The 26,774-nt window shown below is 35.6% G+C and overlaps 1 protein-coding gene across 1 annotated transcript in view; it reads right to left on the reverse strand.

Annotated features, from left to right (window-relative positions):
* Positions 1–969: 969 nt before the first annotated feature.
* Positions 970–26,774, reverse strand: part of LOC141549078 (zinc finger protein 518A-like) — a 37,766-nt gene continuing 11,961 nt past the window's right edge. Inside the window, 3 exon segments of the mRNA XM_074278403.1 lie at positions 970–6,323; positions 6,326–6,598; positions 6,686–6,763. Of these exon segments, the coding sequence (XP_074134504.1) occupies positions 3,631–6,323; positions 6,326–6,598; positions 6,686–6,763 (3,044 nt within the window). The 3' untranslated portion in view covers positions 970–3,630.

The following is a 26,774-nucleotide window of genomic DNA, read 5'->3' on the forward strand; positions in this document are numbered from 1 at the left end:
GGGAATGGATTCTTAGAGCGCACTCTGAGAATCACTGCTATAGTAGAGAATGCTTGAGGATGCCAGGGATTTACAAGACAGGAACAAGAATACAGGTTGACAAAATAAGTTGGGTTGCTATATGCAAGCGGAAGAATCATTTACATGGAGGAAATCATGGAGCTTTTGTCCAAAGTCAGCTAAATCATTTTCAGCATAGGTAGCATGATCTTTTAAAAAAATTTCTAATGCTTGTATTATATGCCCATTGGAGGCTTTGAGCATTTATGTACTTTTCGGCAGTTCATTAATCTCATCATGGGGAACAAGGATGTGAATTCTTCAACAGGACGAAGTCCACAGCCTGGCTTGTTATTTTAAAAGGGGGAGGGGTTATGCCTTTAGTTTCTTACATCCTCATAATACCCCATGTATCCCTCTACCCCTCCCAGAAAGCCATCCATGTGACAAATAGCATTTTGTAAAGAGGGGGAAAAAAGGTGAGAACATACCTGTTCAGGACATTGAAAAAGACCTGAAAATGGGCAGTGTGTGACAGCTATGGTCCTTCTACCTCCATAAAGGGGTAGGTTAAGTATATATTCTCATATTTTCTTCATTTGAGTAATTTTTGATCTTTGTAATTTTATTTACTTTTTTACATTTATTTTTGATTTTTTTTTGGGGGGGTTGTTCTTTCCACTGACATTGTAGTTTTCTTGACTCTGCTGACTTCACTCTGCATAAGTTCATGAAGATCTTTCCATGCTGGACATCTTACAGCACATGAATATTCCATTAGAGTTATGTACCACAATGTGTTTAGCTATTCCCTGAACAAACAATGGGCATCTACTTCGTTTCCAATTTTTCATTAACATAAAAAGTGCTGCTATAAAGATTTTGGTGTATACAGGGCAGGGACTTTTTCCTTGTCAGTGACATCCTTGGGGTAAATGCCTAGAAATAAAATCTCTGGGTCAAAAGATATAAGCATTTTATTCACTTTATTTGCATGATTCAAAGTAGTTTTTCAAAATGATTGTACCATTTCACAGTTCTAACAATGTATTAGTGTGCCTATCTTCCCACACCCCCTCCAACACTGACTGTTGTCATTTTTTGTAACGGTTGCCAATTTGCAGGGTGTGAAGTGAAACCTTGGGGTTGTTTTGATTCACATTTCTCTTATTATTAGTGATTTGGAGCATCCTTTCATGTAGTTGTGAAATACTTCTTTGAGAATATATCATTTGACTATTAGAGAATGGTTAATTATATACACACATGTGTATGTATGTGCACACACACATATTCTGGCATACCTCAGAGATATTGCAGATTTTATTCCAGACCACCACAATAAAGCAATTATAATAAGGTCAATCATATGAATTTTTTGGTTTCCCTGTGCATCTAAAAGTTATGTCTACACTATACTGTAGTCTATTAAGTGTATTATGTCTTTTAAAAATGTACTTATCTTAATTAAAAATACTTTCTTGCTAAAAAAAAAATGCTAAGCATTATCTGAGCCTTAAACAAGTTGTAATCTTTTTGCTGGTAGAGGGTCTTGCCTTGATGTTGATGAATGCTGACTGATTAGGTGGTTGCTGATAAAGACATGAACAAAGTATGCTGCATAGATGGACTCGATTTTATGAAAGATTTTTCTGTAGCATAAGATGCTCTTTGATAGCATTTTACCCACAACAGAACTTCTTTCAAAACTGGAGTCAATCCTCTCAAACCTTGCCACTGCTTTATCAACTAATTTTATGTAATAGTCTTCAATCCTGTTGTATTTCAGGGAGTAGGAAGGCCCGAGACAGGGGAACAGCCTACAGGTGGAGCAGTCAGAACACACACATTTATCGATAAAGTCATCTTATATCACACAATCTGTGGTACCCCAAAACAATTCTAATAGTAACATCAAAGATCACTGATCACAGATCCCCATAACAGATATAATAATAATGAAAACATTTGAAACATTGAGTACCAAAACATGACACAAAGATACAATGTGAGCACATGCTGTTGGGAAAATATTGCAGATAGACTTGCTCAACACAAGGTTGCCACAAACCTTCCATTTGTTTAAAAAAAAAATAAAAAAACAAAACGCACTATCTGCAAAGCACAATAAAGCAAAGAACAATATAATGAGATATGCCTGTATATGCATATATATATATACACATATGTATGTATAAATTGTTTATATATCCTGGATATCAAACCCTAGTCAGAGAAATTTTATACAGATTTCTTTCCATTCAACTATTTCCCTTCTCATCCTAGATGCATTAATGTTCTCTGTGCAGAAGCTTTTCAGTTTCAAGTTCTTCCTTCTGCTATAAACATAGTATTAAGTTCCTTTAGTACTTTCATCTTTTAAAGTTAAAAAAGTAAAGTTTCTAAAAAGTACTTTTACTCTAATCTTTTTCTAAGATGGTCCTATTCCTATTGGCTTTTTTTCCCTTCATCTCTAATCCTCACTTCTAGCTTAATACTCCTTTTCCTCTAGGGTTTTGTATATTTAGTTCTTTTTTCTCTCCTACTTTTATCTGGTTATATATGTCTTCCCCATCTTTTTTCCTCACGGTCAAATAGACCCTTCTTTTTCTCTCCTTCCTCTTCTTTAATTTTTAAAAATACTTTTATTTTTTCCCAATTACATTTAAAACAATTTTTTAACATTTGTTTTTAAACCTTTGAGTTCCAGATTCTCTCCCTTATCCCCATCCCCAACCCCCATTAAGAAAGCACATTAAATATTGCGAAACATTTCCATAAAAGTCATGTTGTGAAAGAAAACATAGATCTCCCCCCCCTTAAAAAAACCCTCAAGAAAAATAAAGTAAAAAAGAGAGAGAGAGAGTATGCTTCTATCAGAATTCATACACAATCGGTTCTTTCTCTAGGTATGGATAGGATTTTTCATCATAAGTCCTTCAGAGTAGTTGTGGATCACTGTATTGCTGAGAATAACAAAGTCATTCACAGCTGATCACACCAGAGCTTTGCTATTATTTTGTACACAGTACATTTCACTTTGTTTGAGTTCATGGAGGACTTTCCAGGTTTTTCTGAGAGCATCCTGCTCAACATTTCCCATAGAACAATAATATTCCATTATAATCACATACCACAATTTATTTAGACATTCCCCAATTGATGGGCATCCCCTCAGTTTCCTTTTTTTTTTTTTTTTTTTTTTTTGCCCTGATAAGAGAGCTCCTATAAATATATATATTTTTTACATATAGGTCCTTTTCCTTGTTTTAAATCTCTTTTGGGATTCATGCCTAGTAGTGGTTAGGTCAAAGAATATGCATGATTTTATAGCCCTTTGGGCATATAGTTCATATCTACTGATCATTTATCAATTGAGGCATGGTTCTTTTTATAAGTTTAATTCAGTTCCCTATATGTTTGAGAATTGAGGCTTCTGTTCCTTAATTTTTAAATTTATTTTTTATGCCACTTTCCAAAATGGATTTCTCTTACTCTCATCATTATTCTCTGTCTACTCTCAACCCTCATTCTTTAATTTCTGATCCCTGTAGTCATCTGGTCTCTCTCTTTACTCTGAATTCTTTTTTTTTTTTCTTTTAATTTTTTTTTAAAAAAAATCAAGATAAATTACTGTAACATATGCCAATCCCAAGTAATTTCCATTAAATGTCGCTGTCCGTGTCCCACCCAAGCATCCTGATTGTCAAATACTCTACCACAATACCAGCAGTTAAACTTTGCCTTCAGAGTATTATCAGAGGTAGTTTTCACAATCTGATAATTATTTTTGCTCGTCTTTTTAAGTGTTAATTTTAACACAAATCTTTCTTTCACAGGTTTAAATACATGCCTCTTGGCAAAAAAGTCATCAGTATTCGCTTTAGAAACGTTATAACATGCTGGTTCCAGAAGTGCCTGAATTGTTCTTTTTGACAATGAAACCTTGAGTACATGCCCTTTAAACTTAGCAATAGTTTTCATTACGTTTATCACTTCTGGAGCATCTGCATCAGGATGGTTTAAAACCACAACTGGCTGGTTTCTTCTAGGGCATTTAACCAGCTGTGTAGAACGAAAAGGGAAAAGTCGTAAAGTCCTAACAGTGTCCTTAGGAAACCTTGGTCTATAAAAGTCTGTGTCATGAAAATCTTCAGATTTAGTTTTTCTTTTACTCTTCCTATGCAACATTACTTTTTTCCTAGGCCATTCCTTGAAATTTCCTCTCCATTTTGGTCCAAAGTTCCTATTTTTATACTTAAGCATAGATTCAGAAGATTTATGTCTTTTGTGAGTTTTTATTTTTGAAATCCGTCTTCTGGTAGATTTTCTGTTACTAAAGCCACTCCCTAACAAACCATCTGTTTGACACTTTAATGGTTGTGTATCTGGAGGGTTGGTGGTACATACTGTCTCTTGAGGGGGTGTGGGGCATACGGCTGTAGAAGTTTCGGTAGTCGCATTTGTTGGCAACAATTTATCTGTTAAAGGTAAGGTATCACTTGAAGAGACTGGTTGTTTCTCCTTTTCTATGGAAGTTTGATGGGACTGTATTATATCTAATTGTAATGAAGACTTAGGACTGCTTACTGACTGACTGTTATCAAAAGCAGGGTTCTTAATTATTTTCAGCAGTATTTTTTGCTGTGTTCCTCCAGCTTTCTTTGGTTGATGATTTTGAAGATCATAAGTGCTACTCTGTAATAAATCAGATGATCCTATTTGTGACTTATTGGGAGCAACACATCTTAGGAGAACTGCCTGCCGGCCATCAGGCAACAAAGCATAAAGAGACTGTTTCTGCTGAACTTCACTTGGCTGTTTCACTGAACTCAAAGTATATGACTTAGTGCCTTGACATTCAGGCAGTGTAATTTGAGAAGAAATTCTATTCACTGAAGATTCTGCTGGACTTCTAATAATATATGTTCCTTTAAATGGCATGCTATTTTCCGAACTAATTGTCACCTTAGGTCTAGTATCAAAAGTAGAGGGGCGGATTACATTTGGACTATCCTTTTTCAATTCTGCTCGTACAGAAGGTGTTTTGTCATGTTCCTTAGCTGCAGCTCCACCAAAAACTTGAGAACTCTCACCTGTGATGGTGGCAACATTTCCAAGTACTCCACTACTTAACCTTAGAATCATTCCAGGTTTTTTGTTTAAAAGGAGAGATGATGATACGCCTTGCGTCATATAAATACCTGGGGGATTAGTTGATGAAAGACTTCTTCCTGAAACAAGTTGTAATCCAGATTTGCTGGCAAGATGCAAAGGTAAAATAAACCCTTTAGGAGTTGATTGAACTAAAATTGTTTTTTTTGGTTCAGAATTTATTGGTGAACTCAGAACACGAAAAGAACCTAGGCCACTAGAATTTTCCGAAGTAGCTTGCAATTTGTCTTTTACAAGTTGCTGAGTTATTATTGTATCCGAATGGGTTTTCAGGAATGTGCCAATACTAGTAATTCTGGATGTTTTCTCAATGTTTCCCAAAGCATTTGGTGTTGATAGTACTTGTTTTTCTTTCCCACGATCTATTTCTGTATTTGTTGAACAGTTGCTGGCACTGAGAACTTTTGTATGTATGCCAGTACCCACATTACTAGTTGAAATGGGTAAAGTGCATGGGCTTTCTGAACCTTTAAAACATTCAGTTATCTTGCTCTTCTTTCCCTCACTTCTCAAAAGTGGCTCATTATGAAGTTGTATTATTTTATTTGGTGTTATATAAGACTCTTTTTCCACACTTGATTTTTCCTTCAATACATCTTGTAACAACTGGTTTTCTTCAGGTGACAAAAAATCAGATGCCTGTTCACTCTGAAGTGAGAAAACAGATGTAATTTTAGGCATTGTGAATGAATCAGCAGAAGAGTTATCCTCCCAATCTGATTTCTCAGTTACAATCTCCAAATCTTGATTTATATTAGCATGAAGATTCTGTGTGTCAATATTTTGTACTGTTTCTAAAATTTCTGTGTTAACTTCACAGTGGTTTTTTAAAGGTTCAAAAGTATTTTTAGTGTTCGAAGGGCAGTAAGTTTGACAAATCTTTGATGGAGATGTTTGATGGAGGTCTGGATTTGTGTTACTCTCCACTGATGACAAAACTGGTTCATTTCTTGAACTATACTGATGTATAGTCATTTTGCTTGATGAAGGTCCTTCAGAGTTTTCACGTGACGCCACTGAAATCCTGCATGAGTTATCCAAAATGTCCATTTTTGAGTAATTATGAAAAGGTAATGATCCTTGATTAGAGGATGGCATATAGTTCAGATCATTAATACTGGAGTTATTCAACATCTTCCTAGGCTGTATTTTGGTTCAATAGAATTTACTTCAACAGATTCCAAATCAATTGGGTTTTTAACTGTGGCACACAATATTTGAGGACGACTTTGAGTAACACAACTTTTCCATACTCCAACATTATTACTTATTCTAACGGTAGTGATGAAATTCGAAGGAGCTGCAGTCAATTCTGAATTTGTTGACCAGTGAAATGTACTTTTCTCAGCATCAACTGTCTGAGTAAAAATTTACTCTTAGCTTGAGTCAAGACGGCTTTTTGTTTCTTCTGATATTGCACTCCCTGCAAATAGAGAAGTAGAAAATAATTATGGATTAAATGTATTAGTGCAAATTGTGTTATTTAAATCAGATGTATACAGTATAGCACCTGTAGATAATCCAGTGGTTTCAGCTGTATGATGCTGCAAATCAGTAGTGTTGTCCTTTGTTATATCTGGCAGTATACCTGGAAAACATGAATTCAGTTTATTGATAAGTAATATTTTTATAACTATGTGTTGTTTTCCACCTACCATCTTGAACCCCATAAACTTATCACTATAGTAGGCAGGAACTGATATTTTATTATTTTTTATCATCAATACTCTGGGTCCATGTACAACATACTTTAAAAATCCAAAGCCAGAATTTGATCTTTCTTCAGGTTTACTATACTGACTGGTAGATAAGAGCTTTCTTGTTTCTGCTTCTGGTTCATCTTGCTTCTAACTCTGCTTTTCAAATATGTCTTTCTTCCTTTCTTCATTCAAATGCTCTCATACATTACTCTATTCTTCAGATTTAATCTGAATTTTATTAGTATGTTTAAGCACCTGTATGTTTTTTCTACTGTTCCAGTGTCTTTTTTGATATTCCTATTTTATATTATCTTAATATAAGCTTAAGTCCAGCTAATCTTTACTATCCTTTCCCCACCCACACACTTTTTTTTTTCCTTTCCCAGTTTATCTTTGGCATATAATTGATCTTTGTACAAAGCTAATGCATGTTTTAAAAGTTGGTCCTCTCTGGCAGCACTCTAGTTACAATACTGAAAATTAGAGGGAAAAGTAATAGAATGAACAAAGAGATGCCACTGAAATTCTCCTTTGCTGAAAGCTGATATGATGGCATTTACTATGTTTATAGTGAATCGCATTATGTCTATGAATATGCTAAACAAATGTGCCGGTATTCTTGGTAGAAAATTTGCATTTTTCACATTAAAAATTACCCACAACCCAATGATTAACTGTATGTTTTGCTAAGTCTAATAAAGTATACACATTCTCATCATTACAAATATCACATTTTACTAAGGTGGTTAAGTCTGTGTTCTTTAAATGGCTAAGCCATTTACAGAAAAACCTGCACATCTTGCAAGGATATAAAGATAACTCTCCATAGTGCAAAACAAAAACTGATCTGCAAATCATTTGGGGTATACTGAATATTATCTATATTTTATACAGCTGAAATTAAGTATTTTTGCAGACATTTTCATTCCTTCTTCTTCATATCCTACATTGGGTATATGCCACAAATTACAATCCTCTCAATCATTTAAAAAACTTTCATCTACTTTCTCTTTGCCAACAGATTTTCTGGAAATTTGTGATTTATTCTCAAATAATTGTCTATATATATCAATTTCATAGGTCTGTAGTGCTTCATTTGGGATACTTATATCGGACAAATCAACTTTCACATTTTTCAGTTCATGAGGAAAATTATCTTCTAAAATTCTTCATTCTTCTAACTCTATAGCATCAATAACTATTATATCTTTCATATCTTTTTCTAAAATAGTTAATTTTTCATCACACACACATAAATGCTTCTGTGAATTTGATGTGATTTAAAAAAAAACTGATCCCAATGTTCTCTTTTCAGCAAATTATTGAAGTTATTTATAATTTATGCAGAAAACTAGAATATTGTGGTGCAACACCTTCAAAATTTCAGAATTTTCCCCACTTTAACTTACTATTTAAAGAAAGGCTATACTCCAGGACTCCAATCTTTAGCAACTCTCTTCTTCAAGGAACAAAAGGCATACAATACATTGCTTGGGGATAAAAAGCCACAATCTGGAACACTGATCAAAGGAAGAGATGATATCTGGCATGAGCTCCATGGCAGTCAAGTCCCCTACAGCAGCCATAACCCTTCATCTGGATATTGCTAATAAGCTCAATCCTAGGGCAAGAGAGGGAAGGTTTGTCTCGGTGGGGGAGGTGAAGGGACAGAGTCTAAAGAAGCCCCTGAACTCAGACCCGTGGCTACTGAGCCATTCTTTATACAATCAAAGGTGCCAAGGTATCCATTCTAGGCTTTACCCTCTAGGTGCTTTCTGCCTATCTTGTAGGGCTTATCCTCTAGATTTCCCTTTTCCTCATGCCTTATTCTCAAAACAATACAATTATTTCAAGTGTCAGAGAGGACATTGCCCCAAGAGAGGGCTCCTTCCTCCACCCCTGATTGTACAACTGTCACATCTCCATTTTATTTGGTTGACATTTTTTTTCCTACAAAAGATCTTCCCTATATCTATTGTTCTCCCACTCTTCCAGATCTCAGTTGCCCTCAGGGGTTACAACTCCCAGACTCCTAGAACTAGTAGACTTTTCAAATATCAAACCACCTGGACCTTATCCAGTATAAGGTGCTCATCTCCCTTCACCTATAGAATTCACCAGTAGAACCCTCTCTATCTTCAAAATAAGGCCTCCTTTCTTCACCCCTCCTCCTCACCCTTATACCATAGATGTCACCTTTCTCTGCTAGCCCTTGATTTGACTCCAAAACATCCTCTCTTATTTTTCCTCTGCCTCATTCCCTGCCTTTATGTACTCTTTCATGTTGTAATATAGTCTCACAAAAAAAGGCATTGATTCCCCTATAGGGCAGAGTGTCATACATATCAAGGTATCTCCATAATGTTCCTGTCTACCTTTTCACTGTTACATCTACCAGATTTCCACCATCACCCCTGTCTCCATGTGTACATTTAGAAAGATAATTTTATTGGTCTCATTTCTGATTATATTTCTAAAAATGTTTTAAACTCTTCTTTATTATCAAACAACCATCTTTTCTTCCATTTAGTTAAGCTCAGATTTGCAGGCTGAGTGACCCTGGGCTGTATCCAGAGCTCCACTGCTCTTTGGAACATGCTATTCCATTCCCTCCTCCCTTTTCTAGGGTGTGAAATAGTCATGTTATTAGAATGTCTTTTGTGGTTGAGGGTCTTTTTCCTGATGCCTTGCAGAATTTGTTTTTTAATTTAATTGTTAAACTGAACCACTATGTGTCTTGGAGTTTACAGCCAACTTTTATCTTTTTTGTTTGTTTTTGTTTTTTGTTTTTTTTTTTCTGGAGTCAATCTGTGAATTCTTTTTTTTTCCCCTCAATAGTATTTTATTTTTCCAATTACATGTAAAAATAATTTTCATCATTCAGTTTTATGATTTTGAGCTCCACATTTTTCCCTTCTTCCCTTACCTCCCTCCTCCCCAAGACAGCAAGCAATCTGATATATAGGTTATACATGTATAATCATTTTAAACATATTTTCTGATTAGTCATGTTGTGAAAGAAGAATCAGAACAAAAGGGAAAAAGCAAACCAGAAAGCAAACCAGAAAAAAGGTGAAAATAGTATGCTTCAATCTGCATTCAGTCTCCATAGTTATCTCTCTGGATGTGGATGGCATTTTCCATCCCAAGTCTATTGAAATTGTCTTGGATCATCGCATTGCTGAAAAGAGCCAAGTCTATCACAGTTGATTATCACATAATACTATTTACTGTGTACAATGTTCTGGTCCTGCTATGAATTCTTTCAATTAGAATTTCATTTTCTTATGCTTAGAAGTTCTGAGAAGTTTTGTTCTATTTCCTTCATTAGAAGGTTTTTGTTTTTTTCCTGTTGTGTTCTTCTGGGAGACCTATGATCCATTATTTTTGCTGTGCAAGCCTTAAATTCTGCTTTTATAATTTTCATTTCTCTTTTGAATTACTCAGGAACAGTATATTCCATGTTTTCCTTAAATTCTAAAGGTTCCTCTGATTCATTAAGTCCTTTATTATTTGCCCTTACTTTGTAGTATTTATTCATTTACTAGATTTGGAGGATGTTTTCTTTTATTGTTAATATTCTTCCTATTAATTTATCTCTATATGTTCCAGGTCTTTGAGCTTCCTTTCTGAAATCTCTGGTGCTTTCAAGCCTTTTTTTTTCACCCTTAATTTTCCTCATCACTCACTTTCTGACTTCCCTCCTCTCTGATGATGGTTTCCTAGGGTGCTGGATCTCAAAGCATCTTGGCTTTCTCCTACACCGGGCAATTCACCAGCATAGGTATTTGCCCCAAGTAACTTTTGGGTGGTCAGAACTTGCCCTAGCTCAATGCTGTGCTTTTCTCCCAGGCATGGTGGAGTGTTACATAGCACACACACACACCTGCCCCATGCACAGTGTCCTGTCCTGGTTACCTGTTCCTCTTCCTCTATTCCTACGTTCTTTGGCCTCCAAACAAAAGTTTAAGCTTTTCAGTGTTGATGCTTCCAGGCTGTAGCACTTCCCTGTCCATCCCATGTCTGAAATCAATCATGTATTGAGGCTTGTGAGGATCAGATGAGACATGCCTAAATCTCTGTTTAGTAAACTCACCAAGGAATATAAAAGATTTGCAAAGCTGGAAAACATTCTCTGAGAAGTATTATCCTTGGGAATTGAATGACATAAGTATAAAACAATGACGATAAAGCCCAAACTATTAATAGATTCATCTTAGGAATATCTACTATATGGGTAATCATGCTATATTTGAATTCTGATGGTTCACAATGAACATGCAAAATTTGGAGTACATTTGGCAAAGGAAAAAAACTTGTGACTAGTTATAGAGCAGCATAAAATTATATTATCGGTGTTAAATGTAAATATAAGAAGGCATGCAAATGTGTCTGCTAAACATTGTCTAAGTCTAAATAGATTATTCCATAATGTGTTTGCTACACATGCTACATAATATGGATTGATTACAAATATGCAAGGGGAGATGTTTGGATGTGTGTTGTTTGTTTTCATCCTTTTATTTTATTTTATTTTTTTTATTTCTGCAGTGATTATATACTTGGATAACAATTATGCCAGAGGGGGTGTGAATGTGCAATAGTGAGTGAATTTAGAGAAAGCATTTTCCTTTTTCTTCAAATTACTTAGAACATACTGAATACTTTTATTAATATTCTCTTTTTAAAACTGGCCTGATAATTTTTCTGGGTATTGTATTTAATGTGACATTTAAAGCCTTTTAAAAATTTCTTGCTGCCTTCATGTTAGTTTACCAGTACATTTTGTGTGATATAATTTTTGTTGATCAATCTGAACATTTAGTCAAAGCAAGAGGGCCTGAGTTTCATAATAATTACAATGAATAAGAATGAAGAAGGGATGGGAACATAATTTCAACTGTGTATAGCACTCAATTTTATAGAAAGAAGACATGTAACTACAGAATTGTATTCCCATTATTCTCCTAAATTCTCGGCTACTAAATGATAAAAGTCTTATCAATCTACCTATTCACTAAATCCATCTATAATCTAAGCTTAAGAGACTATTTATATATTTTAACATGTATAACATATATTGGATTGCTTGCCATCTAGGGGAGGGGGGGGAAATCTGAAAGGCCACACTATACAAGGATCAGTGTTGCAAAATTATCTGTGCAATATGTGTTAAAAATAAAAAGCTTAAAGAGAGAGACTGTTAGTCTGGTTTAGCTGTTAGAGCTAGCTTTTCCTAAAGAAAAGAGTTTAATCCTATAATCAAACGAAATCAAAGTAATCTATACTTTTTGGGTAGCATGTTTCATCATTAATCCTCTAGAATACTGGTTGGTCATTATACTAATATGAATTCAACATGTTAGTATTTAATCACAATTGTATAACTTGTTCATCAATTCTCCAATTTATACCTCACTGTGGTCCTCTTCCTCTTTATTCTTTTCTTAAGATAATCAAGGCATAACAGAACCTCCCTGGCTTTGTATAATTGTACTCCCTCAACGATCTCTGATGACAGGGTTCAGAGAAAATACTCATATCTCACTAAACAATTTATCATTGTTTGTTCCCTTATCATAGTTCATTCATGTTTACCTTTTTATGTTTCTTTTGACTCCTATGTTTGAATTTCAAAGTTTCTATACAGCTCTGGCTTTTTTCCCATCAAAATTGCTAGAAAGTCATCTATTTCATTAAAGACTCATTTTTCCCTCTGTTTTTCTGGTAAGTTATTCCTGGTTGTAAGTTCATATTCTTTCCCTTCTGGAATGTCATATTCCAAACTCTCTGCTCCTTTAGAATGGTGGCTGATAAATGCCAAAGATGCCTGACTCTGAGGTACTTGATTTCTTTTTCTGTCTCCTTGAAAAATCTTTTCTTTAACCCGGAAGTTCTGGATTTTGGATATATGAGACTCCTTAGGGGTTTTTATTCTGGGATTTCTTTCTAAGGTGACCAGTGAATTATTCCTATTACTATTTTGCCCTCTGGTTCTATGAAATTTGAGCATTTTAAGATTTCTTGAAATAATATTTCTTGAAACATTATGTTGAGATTCATGGTGCTCAGATAGTTTAATGATTCTTAATTTTTTTTTCCTCTTCAATCTGTTCAAGTCAGATGATTTCGCTTAGATTTTTTTCCCCAATCTTTTGACTTTGTTTTGATATTTCTAGTTTCCTCATAGAAAGTCACTTTATAGTGACTTTATAGAAAGTCATTTATAGTCATTTATAGAAAGTCATTTATAGTCACTGGTTTCTATTTGGTACATCCTAATTTTCAGAATAAATATTCTGAAATTTGCTTGAGCAAGGTTTTGTATCTCTTATGCCAAGTCCCAGTCCAAGTCCCCTTTCCAATTCTTTTTTTCCATAGCTCTCATTTCTTTTTCTTTTCCAAATTTTCTCCAATTCTGTCTTCAAGTGCTTTCATTTCATTTTATAGCATTTTTTACAACTACATGTAAAGACAATTTTCAACATTCATTTTTGAAAGATTTTGAGTTCCAAGTTTTTCTCCCTTCCTCCTCTTCTCCCCCCTCAAGCTGGCAAGCAATTTGATATAGATTATACATGTGCAACAAAGTAAAACATTTCCACATTAACCATGTTGTGAAAGAAGAAACAGAAAAGAAAAAAAAACACCAAAAAAAAGTGAATATAGTATGTTTCAATCTGCAGTCAGACCCTATCAGTTCTATTTCTGGATGTGAATAACATTTTCCATCATGAGTCTTTTCAATTGGCTTGGATCGTTTCATTGTTGCAAAGAGCTAAGTCTATCACAGTTGAGCACTGTACAATGTTACTATTACTGTGTACAATGTTATCCTGGTGCTACTGCCTTCACTCAGCATTCTTTCATGTATTGAAATCTGCCTGCTCACTTTTTTAATACCACAATAGTTTTCTATTATATTCATATACCACAACTTATTCATCCATTCCCAAATTTATGGAAATCCCTTCAATTTCCAATTCATTGCTACCACAAAAAGAACTGTTATAAATATTTCTGTACATGCAGGACTTTGACCTTTTTTAATGATCTCTTTGAGATATAGACCTCGTAGCGGTATTGCTGGATCAAAGGGTATGCACAGTTTGATAGCCCTTTGGGCATAGTTCCAAATTGCTCTCCAGAATGGTTGGGATCAATTTATAACTCCACCAACAATGCATTACTGTCCCAATTTTCCCACATCTTCTCCAACATTTATCATTTCCCTTTTCTGTCATATTACCCAATTTGATAGGTGTGAGTTGTTTTAATTTGTTTTCTCTAATCAATAGTGATTTAGAGCATTTTTACATGACTATAGATAGCTTTAATTTCATCTGAAAACATCTCCTTTGACCATTTATCAATTGGATAATGACTTGTATTCTTATAAATTTGACTCAGCTCTCTATATTTTTGAGAAACTTCATTCCACTTTTAAAAATATTCTTTTTTAAAACTTGTTTTCACTTCTTGCATGAATTCTAGTTGCGTTTGTGTACAAGTTGATTTTTTTTGCCTTTGTCTTTGTTTGTAGATGTTTTGGAATAATTCATTTCTGATGGGTTTCTGTTTTGAGCTTCCCTACCATTATAGTTGTTTACACCAACACTCATTTCCCCCCTCCTTCTTTTAGCCTACTTTCTCACTTTGAATATGATGTTAGGACTGCATTCGGTGCACTTCTATAGGGAAGGCCTGGGTCAGTCCTGTTTCTATTTTCTTGGGCTGTTGAGTATTATGTCACTCCAGGATCTCAGGGACAGGCTAAGAACCTATAGCCTTTCAGTGACCCCAAGGTGATCTGATACAGTAGGACAAAATCTAATTGCCTCTTTCCCCATCCCCATCAGATCACTGCTAATTCCTGACCTGGCTTGGGTCTGAACAAGAGTAGGGTAGATTTAGCTTCTATCAAACATTGTTTTAATGACCTTTGATCTGAGATTGCTGCCACAATTATTTCTTTGTAGGCTGAGCTGGATGCTTTAAGACCTACTTTACATCTGGGGGTCTGAGCCACACAATATGCAGTTGCTGGCTTCTGAACTTCCTCAGTTCTAGATACACAACCCAAGAACTCCCTATCCAAGAATGCTGCTCCTCTCTACAAGTCCCCTTCTCAGTCTTCTCTGGATTCGTGACTCAGAATTGGGTAGTGGATGCCAAAGATGCCAGTTTACAAGTTTCCCCGTTGCATTGAGGTGATCAGGACAGCAAATGGTCAGTTGTGGGAAATGAAGGAACCACACTATCTTGTGACTCAATTCTGAATCTAGCTTACTTTCTATTCAATTACAGATCTAATCTATTTTGTGACAAAAATTTATTAAACTGTAGGAATTGGAAGAAAACCTTATTCTACTGTTTGAACCTGGCACCATATAACTAGGAGGTGGCCCCATATAAATAGGAAGTTGCCCCTTGCTAGTTAGAGACCCTTAACCAAGAACCTAGGTTATGGTGACCAGAAACCCAGTGTGAGCCAAAAACTGATGCAAGTTTTCCCACATTCTGAAAACTGACCCCATACTGGAGTCAACCAGTTATTATTTCCATGCTCCCTTGATTGTTTACACAAACACTTGAGGACAGTGGGACATTTTCTGAATTTAGGAAATTATACCTGTTCCCTCTCCCCTTTCCAACTTGGAAAATCCCTAATCTTTCATCCAATTAGATTTCAGAATACCTAATGTTGCAGTTTCCTTTAAACTGTCCTTATTTGATTGGTTTTAATGTATAAAATTCTGTCTCCCTCTATATTCAAGGGCCAGCCCTTAGGTAAAGAGGTCTGGTTTCAATTTGTTGAGATCTTGCCCTCGTACAGTTTCTCCCTGTGCTAGAGTCCTCAGTCGTCTACTAGCCCAACTTCTGCGGTATCTGCAGATATCTGTCTGTCTCTCTACATCAAGTTGGGATGGACAAATGACTTTTAAAAAGTCACTCTGACTTTTTCTGAATTCCAACAGGATTTATGGAATCCAACAAAATTCTCTCTGGTGCATTTTCTATATCTGCCTGGAGTTTTATGGAGGGGAGCTTGCTATCTTGACTCCACCTCTCTTTAAATGATATTTAAATTTTTGATCAATGACTATGACAGAGATGGCATGCTTATCAAATTTGCAGATGCTTAGAAGCTAAGAGGAATAATATACTGAATGACAGTTGGAATTTCCAAAGAATTCCATAGTCTCATAGTCTAGAATATTGGGATGAATCTTAATTCAATGAAACTCAGTCAAGATAAATTGGTGGCCTTGGTCAGGGGTTTCCCCTCTCCGGAGGTCTTCAAAGAAAGGCTTTTTTGGGAATATGAGGGGATTGCTCTTCAAGTACATATTTTACTCGGTAGTAGGCCTATTAAGGGTCTTCTAACTCAGATTCTTCAATGTTTCTATGTATCAGTGTAATTTCATTTTACATTTTCCTTCTTGGATCAATGTATCACTTGCTCAAATTTTTATCTTCTAGGTGCACAAGTCCATAATAGGTCTCAAAGATACTGACTGATATGGGACACATGCATGATCAATCATCTCACTGTCCATAACTCTTAACATTCATTTTTGTCTCTGCAGCCCTTAAATATAGCACAATTCCTGGCATATAGTTGCCCTTAATAAATTCTTGTTGATTGATTCTTTGGCTCTACCTCTTCAGTCTATGTGACAAACCTTACAGCTGCAAAGAAAGCATCCTTCATCCCCCCCCCCATATCTCCCTTTCAAACTTTCATGTCCAACAATCATTTCTTTTCCACATCTAAGCAATTAATTCTCATGTAAACAATTAAATAAACATAAATAATTTTAATGGGACTAAAGAACCCTTAGACCACAAAGTATCCCTGATAAAGTCTATCAAAACTTAACATATAGGAATAACAGGCTCCTAAAAAAATGGAGTACACTTAACTAAAGTTACTAATAATGTATTTGCCTGGAGTTTAAAAAATCTAATCAAAGGGGATCTCATAAAGCATAGCTACCACATAGCAAGAAAAATAGTAGCAGATACACCAGGGATTCCCTAGGAGAGAGAAAAAAAAACAAACCCAAGAATAGTCCAATAATAAAACCTATGGCCTTAAAGCAGAGGCTCTTAACCTAGAGTTTAATGGAATTATTACAAATATTTTTTGATAACTCAAATTCAAAAGAATTTATTTCCTTTGTAATCCTATGTATTTTTATGCATTTAAAAACATCATTCTGAGGAGTATATAGGCTTTATCAGACTGTCAAAATGATCTATAACACAGAAAAGATTCAAAAACTCTACCTTAGAAGCATTCACTAACATACTACTGATGGGTAACAAATAGGATGAAAGAGCTCCTAATGCAAGACAAATTTAACTTCACCCAGGTATCACTGAAATTAAACAGACTGGAGCCAATGATCAGAGGAGTGCAGCCTTACAGGAAACAAAGGGCTGGCTAACCTGGATGCCCTTGAACCATTTGAGTTTTTGGTAAATCTCAATACAGGATTCCAGTGTTTCTTTTCCTAAGTCTACAGATAATCATGTCCCTTTTAGATACCTGCTATTGTACACTCTGCCAAGACTTCTCTACTGTATATTCCCTAGGAGTCTTTTCTAATTCTTTATTGGAATACTATCTTAGCTCATACAACACACAGTTCTGATAGTCATGGTGCTATCTAGTCAAGATTTTATCCACAGGCTAGACAAGACTTCTCTGTAGGACTCAGGGTATCTAGCCCCCACCTTACCTACAGTATTGCTTAGGGGACCATTGTCCACAGGTGAGGCTCCTCTCTTTGACATAGGGGATCTAGCTGCTGTCTTACTCTCAGAAGATGCATTTATTTCTAGTTATTCTGAGTCTGTGGATTCCACTTCACATTCCACGTACACAATCTTTCTCTTTCCGGCAGAAAGAATCCTGCTTCAGTCTCATCCACATATGAGGCTTTCAGCTCTGAATTAAGTCTGCCCTTAACCTCTTTGTGGACAGGTAAGAGGTGCAGTGGGATAAGCAGTAGAAAACCTGAGTTCAAGTTTTACTTCAGACACTTAACCTACTAGCTATGTGAGCCTGGGCAAGTCACTTAATCCTTTGTGCCTCAGTTCCTCATCTTAAAAAAACAAAACAAAACAAAATAAAACAAAACAAAACAAAAACAAAAACAAAACTAGAGAAGGAAATGGCAAACTACTCCAATAACTGGGCCAGAAAACCCCAAATGGTGTCACGAAAAGTTAGACACAACTGAAAAATGACTGAACAACAACATAACCTCTTTCCTCAGGTGTTTCTTGTTCATTAATGTTGCAAATTTCTTGACTAATTCCTTCTCCTCAGCTGGAGATTTGCAAGCCAATTCCCAATCACTGTCCCTTAGTGAGATTTTAATTAGGAATATTTTAGTTATCAAACAGACCTGGTCATTTACAGAATAGGTCTGAAGTGGATACTTCTCACCTAGTTATGATATGAACTACTCAACAATCCACTCTGTCAAGTTTTCTTGAATACTTTTGTATTCAAGCTTCCTAGTCAGAATCCACTCTAAATACCAGTAATCCTCTAGGAAACTTAATGCCCATCACACAATACTAATAAATGTACTTCCATATTTACAAAAGATTGGTTTAAGTAGTGATAATACATAAACAATCAACAATATTGAGTTAATAACAATCATGCAAAATTATACCATAATGACACATTAAAGCAATATTCTAAGCAAATGGCACAGGGAGAAAAACAGTAATGCAAATATGCAAACTGGTAGTGTTAGGATTGGTGCCATAACCACAATTAGCAATGGTGTGCCAAAACCACAATTCTGGATGACAAGCAGTTTGTTCAAGTTTATGTTTCACAGCTGTATAGTCGAGGAATTCGTTTCCTTTTCAGAGCAGTAAGTTCCAAAGTGTCAGAATTATATAATGACATTTATATATTTATAGACATAAAGGATCTACATCAAGAATGAAGAGCAAGCAGGTTTTAGTAAGATTGAGAACAGGAAGAAAAAGACTTTAAGGACACCTTTGTCACAAGACTTTGGATCCACAGTCCTAGGAACCAGCAATGAGCAGGGAAAAAATACCTATGTAACTACATCCATGGGAATAAATGGGCAGGGGAAGAGTTGGGGATTATGGGGAAGAAAGATGTATCAGTCAGCCAATTAGTCATATCTGAACGACAGGGGACCAAGCTCTTGAAAGGCAACATTTAAGGGTAGAGAAAAGGCAGGGATTTGCCTGAGTTTTTCCCCAAACTTCTCCAAATGACCAAATAATACCTCAAAACAAATTTTAGAGCAGCAGAACCCACAGGATGATGTGAAACAATTTTCCAGTCCAAGATAACTTACAAAGTCAACAAAAATGGTCTGATACACCAGGGTGAGTGAAGTAAAGTCCAGTGCCAACTATGCCCCAGCAAACTGGGAGCAAGTTTTGAGAGTGGGAAGGGGTGGGAGTGGTAATTGAATTAGTGGCAGCAGTGGTGGTTTTTAGACCTCTCAGCCCACAGCTGATAAGGGCCTTTGCTGGCAACTGAGGCAGGACTGTTGTATTGAATACTTGGATCTAGGATGCAGTCTTTGGTCTCAGTCCCAAGGTGAGGAAGAGCACTATCATAGCAGTGCTTGCCATAGAAGATCTGGGAGCCTGGTCACTGTTTCAGGGAGGAAAAGAGTGCTTGTGTTGCTCACATATCAGAGCATAGGCTAGAAAAAGGGTAAACACAGCTTTCCCTATACCACACTGGAAGAACCCAAAACTTATAGATCCCCAGAAATATCTCTGAAATAAGCTGTACCAAAAAAAAAACCTGAAGCTTGGAAGAGTGCTTCCACTCTGGAAGCATAGCCACATTTTAAAAAGCCAAAAAATAGGCTGGAAAAAAAGAGAAAGCAATAGAAAAAATACCCTGACTATAGAAAAGTTCCTATGATAACAGGGAAGTCAAAATATACACTCAGAAGAACAACAAAATCAAAACTGCTATAACCAAAGCCTCAAAGAAAAAAATATGAATCAGTCTCAGACCATGGAAGACCTCAAAAAGGATTTTTAATATCAAGTATAAGAAGTAGAGGAAAAAATGGAAAGAAAAATGAGTGATGCACAGAAAAGCATGAAAGAAGTGTCCACAGCTTGGTAAAAGAGACACAAAAACATACTGAAGAAAACAACACCTTAAAAAAGATTCAACCAAATGGTAAAAAAGACAAAAATCCAAAGAGAATGCCCTGAACAACAGAATTGAGAAATGGAAAAAGATACAAAAACTCACTGAAAAACTTAAAAACCAGTATTGGCTAAATGGAAAAAGGGGTACAAAAGATCACTGAAGAAAATAATTTCTCAAAAATTAAAATTAGACAAGTGGAAGCTAATGACTTTATGAGAAATCAAGAAATAATAAACAAAATCAAACAAATGAAAAAAATAAAAGAAAATGTGAAATATATCACTAGAAAAAAAAACTGAACTTGAAAAAATAGGTCCAGGAGATTTGAGAATTATTGGACTCCCTGAAAGTCATGATTAAAAAATAAAAAGAGAGAGAGAGAGAGCCTATCTTTCAATAATTTATCATAGAAAACTACCCTGATATTCTAGAACCAGAAAGTAAAATAAAAATTGAAAAAATCAAAAAAAAAAAAAAAAAAATTGAAAAAATCCACTAATCACCTCCTGAAAAAGCAAAATAAGAACTCCCAGGAATATTACAGCCAAATCTCAGAGCTCCTAGATCAAAGGAAAAAATATTGCAAGCAGCCAGAAAGAAACTATCTAAATAGGAAGGAGTCACAGTCAGGATAACATAAGAAAGCCTTTGAATATGCTATTTTGGAGGGCAGAGGAGTGAGGACTACAACCAAGAAACCTAGCAAAAATGAGTATAAACCTTCAGGGGGGAAATTAGATATTCAATGAAATAAAAGACTTTCAAACATTCCTGATAAAAAGACCAGAGCTGAACAGAAAATCTGACTTTTAAACACAAAACTCAAAAGACACATAAAAAGGTAAACAGGAAAGAGAAATCATAAGGAATCCAATAAGGTCAAACTTGTTTACATTCTTATGTGAGGAAAATGACACTTGTAACTTTTAAAAACTTTTCTCATTAGGAGTATGCATAGACAGAGAGCACAGGTATGAGTTGAATATGATGGGATGATTACCCAAAAAATAAAATTAAGGGATGAAAAAGAAAAATGAACTGGGAGATGGGGAAAGGGAAAGGTACAATGGAGTAAATTATCTGGCATAAGAGATACAAAAATTTTTATAGTGAAGAGGACAATGGGGGGGGGGGGGTGTGCCGGGGAGAGCACATGAACTTTATCAGCATTAGCTCAAAGAGGGAATAACATACACTTTCAATTCGGTGCAGAAAGCTATCTTATCATACAGAAAAGTGGGAGGGGGAAAGCATAAGAGAAGGGGGGTGTAACTGATAGAAAAGAAAGTAAATTGAATGAAATAAAAGCCAGAAGCAAAACACTTTTGAGAATGGACAGGGTGAAAGCAGATAGGGGTAAAATAAAATACAAGGAAATCATTACTGTGAAAAAAATAACAATTTATAAAGATCTCATTTCTCAAATATATAGAGAACTGAGTCAAACTTATAAAAATAAGAGTGATTCTTCAATTGATAAATGGTTAAAAGATATGAACAGGCAGTTTTCAGATGAAGTAATCAAAGCTATCTATAGTCATGAAAAAAAAAAAAAACACCTCTAAATTACTATTGATTAGAGAAGTTTAAAATGAAAACATTTATGAGTTACTACTCCATACCTATCAGGTTAGTTTATATGACAGAAAAGAAAAATGACAAATGTAGTTTTGTAGGAAAACTGACACTAATGCACTGTCATATACCAATTCAACCAGTCTATAGAGCAGTTTGGAACTATGCCCAAAGGGCAATAAAACCACGAAAACCTTTTGACCAAACAATACCAATATTAGGTCGATATCTCAAAGAAAAAGGACCTATATATTAAAAATATTTATAGCAGTTCTTTTAGTGGTGGAAAAAAATGGCAAATTGAGGAGATGTCTATCAATTGGGAAGGATTGAACAAGTTGTTACATATTACTGTCATGGAATACTATTAAGCTATAAGAAGTAATGAGCAGGATGCTCTCAGAAAAATCTGAACATTTACATGAACTGATACAAAGTCAAATGAGCAGAGCTAGGAGAACATTTTATACAGTAACAGCAAATATTGTATAATGATCAACTATTAGTAACTTACCTATTTTAAGCAACACAATGATCCAAGATAATTCTAAAGGACCTATGAAGAAAAATGTTATCCATTTCCAGAGAAAGAACAGATAGAGTCTGAATACAGATCAAGGCATTTTTCTTTTTCTTTCTTTTTCTTGTTTCTTTCTTTGTTTTTTTTTTTTTGTTTAGTTTTGTTTTGCAAAAATATGCTTTGCATGTGTGTGTGTGTGTGTGTGTGTGTAATGCACATGTATATCAAATTGCTTGCCTTCTCAATAAGAGAGGGGGAGAATTTGGAACTTAAATTTTTTTAAAATGTTAAAAATTGCTTTGTAATTGGGGAAAAATAAAATTTTAAATTAAACAAAATAAAAAGGCAACATTTAAGAACTCAAGAGGCAAGGGTCAAAGGTCTAGGATACTTGAGAAACCTAGTGTAGACTTTGCAAGTCTAAACATCACAACAGATTTCTTTTTCTTCAGCCATTTATTACTTCTAAACCAGAAAAAAATATCTTTGTACCTTAAGTTGGACTAGAATCAGCATTTAGAACATAGAATAATCAAATTAATGGGAAAGCAGGCAAGGTACGTTTTAGAACTTGTTTTCTACTATATTAATAATGCAACAGTAACAGCATTTCATTCATAAACTAACAACAGTAATGAAATCATATTTAATGCAAAATGCATTAAGCACTGAAACACTTATTTTGAATATGCAAGTAGGTCATGAGTACCACATAATAATTATGAGTGAAATAGAGTATCATTTTTAGTGCCTCCGGTACTTAGTACCATGTCTGCCACATAGTAGGCACTTAAATGCAAGATTCCAGGATCGGAAAAAATCAGGGATCATTTTGGGCCAAATCTTGCCCATCTCTTGCTTTTGTCTGGAGGGAACTAAGTCAGAAACATTTCCCCATTGAGAAAACGACCAGTACAATTCAACTAACATATCTGGCTAAGATAGCAATATAAAAGATACTAGAATCCAGAATTACAACAACAACAAAAGAAAACCAAGCCATATAAGGAGTAAGCTCCAGCATTCAAAACACAAAAAGACAAGAAACAACTAGAATTTGGGAAAGGATTTGCACCAGGGAAGCCAATGTAAACTCCAGTAAATATATCTAAATCATTAAAGGAATAGGAAAAGTCATAGCAGGAAAAAGAATAAAACACTAAACACAATAAACACTGTGTGTTAAGAGAAGTCCCAAAAGTAATCCTGTAAGAAAATAATTCTGTTCAAGTAAAAACATCATCTTAAGAGAAAATGGCCAGGCCACAAGGATTGTAAGTATGATACCCTATGTGGAAGAGGAGGAGAGAGGAGGGAAAGAAAGAGTTTTATTTAGACCCCTACTCTATTCCAATCACTATTAATCAGTTTGATATTTTACATAAATCATATAGGAATAATTAGATAAGATAGGTGTTATGGGCCCGAACTCTGAACTTGAAACAAAGGATTCTTACAAGGTGCTAAGTCAGTGGAATTAATAGAGACAATAGTTATCTAGTTTAGCATGGTTCAGTATGATAGATTTATTCTTACAACAAATAATGGTTTCCTAGTGATATAATGATTGGTTTATACTCAGTGTAGAGCATCTAAGCAAGGAGCCTTAGCCAGGATTCATTCGGAGAGATTCTAAAGGCAGAGAAGACAGGCCGGAGATAAAGCTCTCCAAACCAAGGAAAGAGATAAAGGATTTGGACATTAACCCCTCGCTACTTGAGTGGTGATTACTGAACTGAAACGAAGGCTACCTCCAGAGACCCCAAGAAAACCAAACCAGAGAACATTACATTTTGGCACCAAAATATTGCCAAAATGTAATGTTCTCTGGTTTGGTTTTCTTGGGGGTCTCTAGGAGTCTTGGGAGCAGCCTTTGTTTTAGTTCTGTAATCGCCACAAGAACAGCCAGGTGTTAAAAGTCCAAATCCTTTATTGTCTCCTTGCCTGGGGCTGAGCAGTTCAGAGTTCTGGCCCATAACAGATAGGCTCTTATAGTGGGCCTCAGACTTAAATGTAATGTTCACAATTGTTTACTATTATAAAGCTCAGTTGTGGAAAACAAGAATGCTTACAAAGATATCACCATCCTATTTTACTCAAATTCCATATCCATAACATAGATGCCTTCATTCTTTGGAAAGTCCCTTAACTTATTTTTGTACCTCCAGACCATTCTCTCTTGTCTAACCTGTGACCTCATCCCTGCTTATATAACATTTTTAGTCCTCAAAAGCAAGGTCCATTAATCAGTGAAATTCTGTATATTAGCATACATCTTTTGAATATTTGGGTACCAAACCATATTTAAAACGTTTTGGAAGAAGGGGGCATCTCAGATCATGAAGAACATCTGAGGTTCACTTCATTAGAGGCGACCCTGGATCTTTAATAAAGTACCATTGGTTCAGAGCTCTGCTTGGTGTTTTTTTCTTGCAGACTGACAATTTTAATCTCCACATCTTATCCCTAGGTGGAGAGGTGATATGGCGAGGAATCCTGGCCTGGCCATCCACATGATATGGGCCACACATGTATGGAGACCCCTGGAAAAAGCATTTTGGCTTGTACTTCTGAAAGGGAAATCTCATATGCTGATTAGGTTGCTTAATGGTAGATTTGTAGCCTAAACAAACATGATAACTTTCAGTGCTGTTAAGAGATACTTTGAAATGAAAATTGCCCTTTATATCACAGAATATATTATAAAATAACCTTGAAGTAAAAGATGGAGGTGACTAGGAATGTTTTGATGGAAACCAGAGGATGCTCTGGGGGAAAAGAACAGAGAATTTCTCTTTCTCCCTTTCCCTCCTTCACTGTGTGCCTCCGAGAGACAGGAAAGAGGCAGAGGAAGAAAAATTTCAGTGAAATGAAAATTATTTGGAATATGATTGATAAAGGGAGTGTCAGATCAGAATATGCAAGAAACAAGACAGGTACAGTTTTAGAAGGGTAAGGGTGTGTGTGCGTGTGCGTGTGTGTGTGTGTGTGTGTGTGTGTGAGAGAGAGAGAGAGAGAGAGAGAGAGAGAGAGAGAGAGAGAGAGAGAGAGAGAGAGAGAGACCGACCGAGACCATAACCTCTGGGGACATCTAAAAAGGCAGGCAAGGAGAAGTAACTCTTAATATTGAAGCTACTGTCCCACAGTTGGTGGTCTGTTTATGTGTCTTTCTGTGCCTGTGTGCCTCTGAAACTCTAAATATGTGCAGAGTTTAGAAGGAAAATTTTTTCTGACAAATCTATCTCTGTGCCTTGTTAACAAATGTGACTGAAAGTTCTCAGAAATGCTTCCTTTCCTTTTACATTCCTGAATAGTGACCAGGTTCAAGGAACATGGAGGGAAGCATAGATAAGGAGGAAGGGAATATTTTCATTCATACTGTAGTTTTTAAATTGTTAACTAACTAGAAATTGAATTTAGCACTAAAATGTAATCATTCTTCTCGTTCTTACATTAACCAGTAAGGAAAAAATTGTGACAGGTCTCTCATTGACAAAAAGAAAATGAAAAAAATCAAATTATTCAGATTCTATTTTGTAATTGATTCTACTCTACATCATTCCCAATATGTTGTATAATTGTCCAAGCATGTCTCTAAATTTAATTCAGAAATTCGTTTCTATTATTTAAAAATCCAGTTCTCCCACTAATCACCATATGTCATCAATTATTTCTTCATCTCCCTAGGGATGGGATGCAACAATATAATCATTGTGGTAATTCTCTTATTGGTTATATTGTTTCCCTACTTCTGCTTGAACTGCTGTTGTGGGTTATGCGAGCCTCAAATGTAGGCCACTCTGTTTCCTCCATATTAACAAAACCATTCATAAACCACTAAGGGAACTCTGTGGAACTCAGTACCAGAACGATTGTATGAGTAGGGCGCGAGGAATGAAGTGTATAGAGATAGCCAGAATGGGAACGTGACCTATGGGAACTACCTCGCGGACACTACACAACAAAAGAAGCTCCAACTATCCAGAGAAAATGTGCATTATGACCCTGGGCCATCTCTGGCACTGTGTTTTCTTTGTATTTCTATATCATACCTCACCTGGATAGTGGCATAGGGATCCAAGATGTTATTTTGTCCTGCTGTCACCCAGGACAACTGGCCTCTTGTGAGTAACTCTCCCAGTCAACCTACTTAAACCTAATAAAACCTACTTATTAATAAGTTGGTCCTCGCAAAAGGTATGCCACTCTAAAATTGACATAATTAGGACAGAACAGATCTGTTCTCTTACAAGTAGTTTGCCATTTCCTTCTGAGGAAAAATTATGATTTTCATAATTATCAAGACAATGTGTGTAATGAATATACTACTAATTTAGATTTCTCAGAGCTGTCTCTTCTGGCCTGAGACTCAAAAGTATTACAACACAGCATGAAATAACCACTCAATTCTTCACAATGCTCTCCTGTGTATATGAAATGAATCAAAAATTATAGAATCTGCTCTGGTCACAGAACTCTGATCTTGTCTCTCCCCCCCCCCCCCAATCAAGTAATGGCCTCTGTGATTTGAATCTTACGAACTGTTCTCATAGGACTGGAGAAGACCCATATTGTCCTGGATTAGCAGGCTTTTCATGGGGAAAGCACTCAGGCC

Source organism: Sminthopsis crassicaudata, chromosome X (assembly GCF_048593235.1).
Source record: "Sminthopsis crassicaudata isolate SCR6 chromosome X, ASM4859323v1, whole genome shotgun sequence".
Lineage (NCBI taxonomy): Eukaryota > Metazoa > Chordata > Mammalia > Dasyuromorphia > Dasyuridae > Sminthopsis > Sminthopsis crassicaudata.